The sequence below is a fragment of the Colobus angolensis genome, unplaced genomic scaffold, assembly GCF_000951035.1.
Source record: "Colobus angolensis palliatus isolate OR3802 unplaced genomic scaffold, Cang.pa_1.0 Scaffold128, whole genome shotgun sequence".
In the NCBI taxonomy this organism is placed as follows: Eukaryota; Metazoa; Chordata; class Mammalia; order Primates; family Cercopithecidae; genus Colobus; species Colobus angolensis.
Genome location: NW_012114030.1, coordinates 1,591,749 through 1,600,612, shown reverse-complemented (window position 1 = coordinate 1,600,612; position 8,864 = coordinate 1,591,749). Strand labels below are relative to the sequence as shown.

At 48.6% G+C, this 8,864-nt stretch overlaps 1 protein-coding gene across 4 annotated transcripts in view; it reads left to right on the top strand.

Moving 5' to 3' along the window:
* The window catches only part of LOC105505623 (eukaryotic translation initiation factor 3 subunit C), a 25,146-nt gene extending 19,229 nt beyond the window's left edge, over positions 1-5,917 (top strand). For all 4 annotated transcript variants that reach the window (XM_011933495.1, XM_011933492.1, XM_011933493.1 and 1 more), the window contains exons 16-21: positions 2,554-2,917; positions 4,872-5,031; positions 5,126-5,191; positions 5,275-5,362; positions 5,464-5,626; positions 5,724-5,917. In XM_011933495.1, coding sequence (XP_011788885.1) covers positions 2,554-2,917; positions 4,872-5,031; positions 5,126-5,191; positions 5,275-5,362; positions 5,464-5,626; positions 5,724-5,806 — 924 coding nt within the window. In that variant the 3' untranslated portion in view covers positions 5,807-5,917. The remainder of the gene's footprint in view (positions 1-2,553; positions 2,918-4,871; positions 5,032-5,125; positions 5,192-5,274; positions 5,363-5,463; positions 5,627-5,723) is intronic.
* The last annotated feature ends 2,947 nt before the right edge of the window (positions 5,918-8,864 follow it).

Sequence of the window (8,864 nt, the reverse complement as noted above, 5' to 3'; positions counted from 1 at the left end):
ATCTCTTGACCTCATGATCCACCCGCCTCACCCTCCCAAAGTGCTGGGATTACAGGCATGAGCCACCGCACCCGGCCCAGTTTTTTCTTTTATAGTAATTATTTTCTGGATCCTGTCTAAAAAACCTTTGCCTACTTGAAATTCATGAGGATTTTTTGAATTTCTCTCTCTCTTTTTTTTTTTTCGTAAGTTGCTGTGGGTTTTAGCTTTTACATTGAGTCTTATAGTTGGTCTTGGTTTGATTTTTGCATCTGGTGTGGTTGGGATCAGGGTTTCTTTTTCCTCCACATGGATACCTAGTTGTTCTAGCATCGTTTGTAGAAAAGACTTCCTTTCCCCTATTGTATTGGTTTGGTGTCTTTGTGGAAAATAATGTGAAAAACCACATTACCTATAAGAGTAGATGTTTTTCAGGTCATTCCCTTCTGTCCCATTCATTTTTCTTTTTGTCTGTCCTTAAGCAAGTCCCATACTATCTTCATTGCTGTGCAACAGAGCAAAATCCTGTCTCTACAAAAAAATACAGAAATTAGCCAGGCATAGTGGTGCACGCCTGTAGTCCCACCTATTCAGGAGGCTGAGGTAGGAGGATTGCTTGAGCTCAGGACGTCAAGGCTGCAGGAGCCATGATCACGCCACTGCACTCCAGCCTGGGCAACAGAGCAAGACTGTCTCAAAGAAGAAAGAAATACCCGGTTACTTCTCCTTCATTCTATTCATATAATGAATAACTATGAGTTCATTATTGTGTGTTTTTTGTTTTTTGAAAAAGGGTGTCACTCTGTCGCCCAGGCTGGAGTGCAGTGGCGCAATCTCAGCTCACTGCAACCTCCGCCTCCCTGGCTCAAGCAATCCTCCTGCCTCAGCCTCTCGAGTAGCTGGGATTACAGGTGTGCACACCACCACCCAGCTAACTTTTGTTTTTTTAGTAGAGACGGGGTTTCACCATGTTGGGCAGGCTGCTTTCGAACTCCTGACCCCATGATCCACCTGCCTTTACCTCCTAAATGCTGGGATTACAAGCATGAGCCACCACGCCCAGCTGAGTTCATTACATTTTTATACTAACCTTTTATTCCTGAGGTATATCCAGTTTGGTCATGTATATTGTCTCTTTTATATTTATATATTGCTGGATTCTGTTTGCTAACATATTTAAGGCTTTTTGCATGTAAGCTTATGACTGGCATTGATCTCCACATTTTTGTTATTGTTATGAATACACTTAGCCTTTTCCCCCAAGATTTGTACTACTTACCGTCTCTCCTGTCTTAATTAGTGCCAAGTCCCTCTTCCCAGTTGCTTAGACCAGAAACCTTGGAGTCATTCTTGTTTTGAACTTTTCCCTCATATACTGCATCTGATTCACCAGCCGTTCCTGTTCACAGGCCATTATCAGAACACTTCCTGTCACTTCTGCTTGTACCCTCTGCTCTAAGCCACCATCATCTGATTTCTCTCTGATTCTGCCTTTGTGTCTCTTCAGTCCCTTTGTTCTGTTCATAATACAGATTAACCTGTTCAGTTATGTCAGATCATATCATCTGTTTGCTCAAAACCTTCCCATGGTTTCCTGTCTTAAAACTCATGAAATGACTGGTGCTTGCCCATCCCCCAGCTTGTGGTGGTGGTGTCTTTTCCCAGCCCTAGCTGTGTCACGCCCCTTGTTTCCCTATTTTTTTTTTTGAGGCGGAGTCTTGCTCTGTCTCCCAGGCTGGAGTGCAGTGGCCGGATCTCAGCTCACTGCAAGCTCCGCCTTCCGGGTTCACGCCATTCTTATGCCTCAGCCTCCCAAGCAGCTGGGACTATAGGCACCTGCCAGCAAGCCCGGCTAATTTTTTGTATTTTTAGTAGAGACGGGGTTTCACCGTGTTAACTAGGATGGTCTCGATCTCTTGACCTTGTGATCCGCTCGCCTCGGCCTCCCAAAGTGCTGGGATTACAGCCTCCATGCCCAGCCCCCTTGTTTCTTGAATATACCTGGCCGGGTTCTTCCACAGGATCACTGTGTTTACTTTTCCTTTTTATAGGATATTCTTTCCCCAGATGCCTGCATGACTTGCTCTCTCTTTAGGTCTTTATTCAAACATTCTTTCCCAATGAGGCCTTCTGTAGTTATGTGAACGTTTGAGCCTCCACCACCGCACAGACTCCCTTCCTGGCTCCATTCTCTGCTTTATTTTTCTTCTCAGCGTGAGTCACCGTCCTCGTAGTGCGGCTCTCGTGCCCCCCACACCCCACCCCTAGACATAAGCTCCATGCAGGGTGGGGACTTGCCTATTTTGTTCTCCCTCCCAGCCTATTGCTCAGCACATAGTAGGCACTTAAAGTAGATTTGTTTAGTTTTGTTTTTTTTTTTATCTTTAGCCATAGAGTGTCTCCATGTTACTCAGGCGCATCTTAAACCTGTGGGCTCAAGTGATCCTCCCGCCTTAGCCTCCCAAAGTGCTGGGATTACAGGCATGAACCACTGCGCCCGGCTTAGTTATGGAATAAATGAAGACTTGCCTTACGGCTGTCACCTCTGAGTGCATTATTACCCTTTGCCCCCAGATCCTTTACAACCGCACCATGGTGCAGCTGGGCATCTGTGCCTTTCGCCAAGGCCTGACCAAGGATGCACACAATGCCCTGCTGGACATCCAGTCGAGTGGCCGAGCCAAGGAGCTTCTGGGCCAGGGCCTGCTGCTGCGTAGCCTGCAGGAGCGCAACCAGGAGCAGGAGAAGGTGGAGCGGCGCCGGCAGGTCCCCTTCCACCTGCACATCAACCTGGAGCTGCTGGAGTGTGTCTACCTGGTGTCTGCCATGCTCCTGGAGATCCCCTACATGGCCGCCCACGAGAGCGATGCCCGCCGACGCATGATCAGCAAGCAGTTCCACCACCAGCTCCGCGTGGGCGAGCGACAGCCCCTGCTGGGTGAGTGTGGAGCTCCAGGGTTCAGCAGGCTGCCTCACTCCCTGATTACACATGAAGATTAAGAGAAGTGAAGGGAGTAACTCTCCCACCACTCAACTCCGTCTGATGTAATGACACCTCCTGTGCCTGGTACTGTCCTAAGTGTTTTACAAATAATTATTTAATCTGCTTTAGTAATAACCCTATGCTGTAGGTACTAGTAATACCCTTTTTCCCAGTGGAGAAACTGAAGCACAGAGAAGTTAAGTGACTTGCTCGAGTTTAACACAGCTCATGTGTACCTCTGACCTTTCCCTTTTCTTCCCATCATGTACATTACATTCCAGCCAAACCAACTGTCATAGAGCCTTATTGTTCAAGAAGCTAACATTGATTCCTTTGGCCCCTTTTGGAAGACAGATCGTGCAGGGTTGCAGTGAGTGATGACTTACTGGAAAGGAATTGAGCTGCGCCCTTCCTATGACGTTGGCCCACAGGAGGGTTTGACGAGTGAGCCAAGCCCAGTGTCCACAGCCACATCCCCCTACAGATTTGTCCTCTCCTGGTCATGTATATGTTTGGGCTAAAGGGCAGGTTCCCTTAGGCACATTTTTGTTTGGCTTATGTAGTGAGACTTACTTTGTGCAGAAATTTCCCATGAGAATTGGAATTTTCATGTCTTAGAATATTGGCAGTCTGTCACTCCTGGCCCTGCCTTCCTGCAGGGCTAGCCTTGGCTGGAGCTGAAGTAACAGTGATGGGAAAGGGCTATCTGCTTCTCCACAGTCCCTGCCTCTGAATTTCTCCCTACAGTAGTTCCAAAAGCCAGTTTGCATCAGCTCTGCACTGTTGTTTGGCTTGTAGAGAAATATTCTTTGACCCTCTAAACTTGTCTTTTTTTTTTTTTTTTTGTCGCCCAGGATGGAGTGCAGTGGCACGATCTCGGCTCACTGCAACCACTGCCTCCTGGGTTCAAGTGATTCTGCTGCCTCAGCCTCTCAAATAGCTGAGACTATAGGCGCCCACCACCACGTCCGGCTAATTTTTTGTATTTTTAGTAGAGATGGGGTTTCCTCATGTTGGCCAGGCTGGTCTTGAATTCCTGAGCTCAGGTGACCCGCCCACCTCGGCTTCCCAAAGTGCTGGAATTACAGGCGTGAGCCACCGCGCCCGGACCAACCTTGCCTTTTGCAAGTGTTAATATGGTTAAAATGGAGGTTCATCCAGGAGGGCTGTGTGCCTTTCCTTACACTTAGCCCTGCTCCTGTGGTTCCATTTGCACCTGATCCCTGTTCGCATTGAGCTTGCTGTGCTTGCTTCAGAGTCTGCGTGTTCATGTTTCTCTGTCTGCCACCCATTTCTAGCCTTAGAACTTTTGCAGTTTTGTCTACCCTGAATGCCAGTTACTACGGTGTACCATGTCTTACCATCCTGGCTTATCTTAGGATTGTATTTGGGGGCCTGAGTTCATAATTAATACATAAAACCTGTGATTTTAGAGATAATTTTGACCGGGGCTAAGTTTTTTAAGGAAAGAAAGTAACCTGCTTGGAAGAATAATAATCTGGCAACAGTGTAATTGATGCATGGGCATGGCACCATTCATGAAGGTGATGTGAGTGAGGAAGGGTTGGTAAATTCCATTCCAGTTGAGCTGGCAGAGGTGGTTTTGTTTTGTTTTGTTTTGTTTTGTTTTTTGTTTGAGACGGAGTCTCGCTGTGTAGCCCAGGAAGGTGTACATGAGGACACACGCACAATTTGTCAACATTTTCGAGGTGTTCAGCAGTCGCCTGAAGTTTGTCTATGGACTGATTGAGTTCAAACCTAAGTATGTTTGTGCAGATGGAGTGGTTTGGGCGACTGCATGGCTCTTTGGTGGAGAGGCAGGGAGAGTCTCTAATATGGTTTACTCCTCCGGCCTCTGTTCCTCCTGGTCCCAACTTCCCTAGGCTCTGCCTCATTCCCACCCTTTCAGGTCCCCCTGAGTCCATGCGAGAACATGTGGTTGCTGCCTCCAAGGCCATGAAGATGGGTGACTGGAAGACCTGTCACAGTTTTATCATCAATGAGAAGATGAATGGGAAAGTGTGGGACCTTTTTCCCGAGGCTGACAAAGTCCGCACCATGCTGGTTAGGTGAGCAGACACGCCGTGATGGGTCGGGGAAGAAGAGACTGGTTGGTCCCCTTGCCTGAGGCCCCGTTGTCCCTTCTCTCCCCTCTTCCCACAGGAAGATCCAGGAAGAGTCACTGAGGACCTACCTCTTCACCTACAGCAGTGTCTACGACTCCATCAGGTAGGCTGGGCCCTGGGGACACAGAAGGGCCCCAGCCTTGTGGGCAAGGGTCCTGACTGCCCCGTCCTCTCCTTTCTCCCCAGCATGGAGACGCTGTCAGACATGTTTGAGCTGGATCTGCCCACTGTGCACTCCATCATCAGCAAAATGATCATTAATGAGGAGCTGATGGTAGGGGCCGGGGTGGGAAGCGGGCAGGTGGAGCCATGGAGGGATTGGAGTGGAGGGGCCTGATCTGTATCGTGTCCCCTCCTCTGCCTTGCACCTGTCAGGCCTCCCTGGACCAGCCAACACAGACAGTGGTAATGCACCGCACTGAGCCCACTGCCCAGCAGAACCTGGCTCTGCAGCTGGCCGAGAAGCTGGGCAGCCTGGTGGAGAACAACGAGCGAGTGTTTGACCACAAACAGGGCACCTACGGGGGCTACTTCCGAGGTGAGTGCTTCCGGCTCCTCTCCTCGCCCGGCTTCTGGTACCCTCACAGCCTCTCCCCTGGCACTCCCTCCCAATCCTTCCCATCTCTCTCCTGCAGACCAGAAGGACGGCTACCGCAAAAACGAGGGCTACATGCGCCGCGGTGGCTACCGCCAGCAGCCATCTCAAACAGCCTACTGAGCTCTCCACTCTGTGTCACGCCTAGACTATCCAACCTTGAAGTCCTAAGCCACACCTCACGCATTAAAAGTCTATTTAAAGTTGTTATGGTTGATTGCTTGTTGCCACAAAGGTGTGTTGAGCCCATTCATTTGCTGATTATATTTCTGAGCTTCTACCCACATGACAGACACAAGGTTCGGATGCAGAGGTGAACTGAACACATTCCTGACCTTGAAGAGCTTGTTGCTTTTTGACATTTAACAGAAAATTGTAATAACATAAGTTATAATGGGCGTTTTAAAAGGCCAGGTGCAGTGGCTCACGCCTGTAATCCCAGCACTTTGGGAGGCCAAGGCTGGTGGATCACCTGAGGTGAGGAGTTCCAGACCAGCCTGGCCAACATAGTGAAACCCCCTCTCTACTAAAAATACAAAAATTAGCCAGGCATGGAGGCACATGCCTGTAGTCCCAGCCACTTGGGAGGCTGAGGCAGGAGAATCGCTTGAACCTGGGAGGTGGAGGTTTTGCAGTGAACCAAGATCACGCCACTGCGCTCCAACCTGGGCAACAGCGAGACACTGTCTCAAAAAAGTCATGGATGTATTGAGGATGTGACGGGGGGGTTGGTTGGGGAACATCAGGAAAGGCGTAGTGGAGACAGTAGTGACGGTTGGACTCTGAGGGTTCACCAGGCAGGGAGAAGGGAGAGCTGGTATAGACAAGTGTAGATGCACTGTTACCTGTTCATAACAAGACAGGTGCCATCAGTAAGAGGGTACATTTAGAGACTGGGCCTTTGCTGTGACATCTAAGCATGTGGTTGTTTTCTGATCATTTAAGTTGTGTTGATTGTGTTTTTTGTTTGTTGTTGGTTGTTTTTTTTTGAGATGGAGTCTCGCTCTGTCACCCAGGCTGGAGTGCAGTGGCACGATCTCGGCTCACTGCAACCTCCACCTCCTGGGTTTACGCCATTCTCGTGCCTCAGCCTTCTGAGTAGCTGGGACTACAGGCGCCTGCCACCACACTCGGCTAAATTTTTTTTTTTTTTTTTTTTAGTAGAGATGGGGTTTTACTGTGTTAGCCAGGATGATCTCGATCTCCTGACTTCGTGATCTGCCCACCTCCACCTCTTAAAGTGCTGACATTATAGGCGTGAGCCACCGCGCCCAGCCTTATTGTGTTTTATATAAGTACGGGTCCACAACAGATTGGATTTTTTTTTTTTTATAGGATCTTGCTGTGTTGCCCAGGCTGGCATTGAACTCCTGGGCTCAACTAATCCTCCCGCCTCAGCCCTCTAAGTAGCTGGGACTACAGGTATGTACCACCATGCCCGGTCTAGATTGGAAATTTTTTTTAAATGATCTTTTACAACATTTGAGAAGCACTGATGTGGGCAGAGGAAAAAAGTGCAAGCTCAAAGGGTTGGAGAAGTGAGAGAGTGGCGTGATTAGTGTAACGCACATGTGGAGCGTGTGCCAGAGATGCACTGGAGACTCACCCGGGCCATCTCTTGAAACTTTCAATGCTCTGGGCTTTTATAGACAAATTCACAGCTGGGGCTGGGCGCGGTGGCTCACACCTGTAATCCTAGCACTGTGGGAGGCCGAGGCAGTACGATCACTTGAGGCCAGTAGCAGGGCACAAAAATTTAAAAATTAGCCAGACATGGTAGTGTGTGCCAGTAGTCCTAGCTACTAGGAAGACTGAGGCAGGAGGATCACTTGAGCCCAGGAGCTTAAGGTCTATTTAAGTTAAGGTACAGTGAGCTGTGATGACACCACTGCACTCCAGCCTGGGGAATAGAGCAAGACCTTGTCTCTTAAAAAAAAGAGTAACAAAGTAACATGAAATGGATTCCATTTTAAGAAGCAGAATGAAGCATCATTGTGTAAAGTATGAAATTGGAAGCAAAGAACATGAAGCAAAACAACAACAAACCATCTGAAGCCTGAGGTCAGAGGTGGGGGAGGATTGAAGAGGTACAGATGTAAAAAGCTGTGAAACTACCGTGACCAGTGGAAGGAGTCAAGAATGACATTCTTCTGACTGGAGGATAAACAAATATGACTATTTTCAAGAAATAGCTGGAATATTCTTTGTGTTCAGAAGTACAAGAACAGCACATTTGCAGGGCAGACTGATAGGTTGAAGAGAAGCCTTGGGACGTGTCCTAACTAGATTCTAGGCTCAGCTTCTGTCACAAGGAGCCCAAAACAGTGACTCAGCAAAATAGCTTATTCATCATGTGACAATTCAGAGGTGAGTGGTCCAGGGTTAGGGTTAGACAACAACTGTTAACGCAGAATCATCTAGGGACCCAGGGCCGTGCTGTCGTGTTGGTCCTGCATCCCCGAGGTTGTCATCTGTGGTTAAAGTGGCTCACCAGCCCCAAGTCCTCCTTCAAGCCCATGAAAAAGGAAGCAGAAATAAAGGGCCTGGAAATTACAGGGATCCCATTGGCCAGAACGTAGTCTCAGCTTACCACCCTATACACAAGACTGAAATGCCTCTAGCTGGATAGTTAAACGTTCATTTAAACTTGGGGCGTTTTGTTTCTAAACGAAGGGAAGGGGCACAAGTATTAGTCTGTCACACAAGAGAAAGAATACAGAGAAAGGGTTTGAAGCGAATGGCTTATAAATAGTCCAAAGTCTGCTCATGGCTGACGTCAGAGCCAGCATGTTGACCACTTCTGTGCTGCATGCTTTAGGTACCTTATCTCACTTAATCTCAGAATAACCCTATTGTCATTCCCATTTTGTAGATGGGAGAACAGGCTCAAAGAGATAAGTGATTTACCTTCCACACCACGGGGAAGTAAGGGGTCCAGGTGCACATTAAGGCAGCCTGTGCCTGACTCTTACACCTGGTGCTGCTTACATTTCCAGAGGGGGCAGCCTGGAGGACAAGGCTAGGGACTGGACTCAACGTGTGAGTACTTGGTGGAAGGGAAGCCAGAGGATGGAGTGGCCAGAGGTGAAGAACCGGAGGGGAGCAGTGATGGAAAGGCCGGAGAGCTTACGCATTTCAGGGCTGGGCTGCCAAGTACTTCACTTGGCCAGTTCAGCATTCT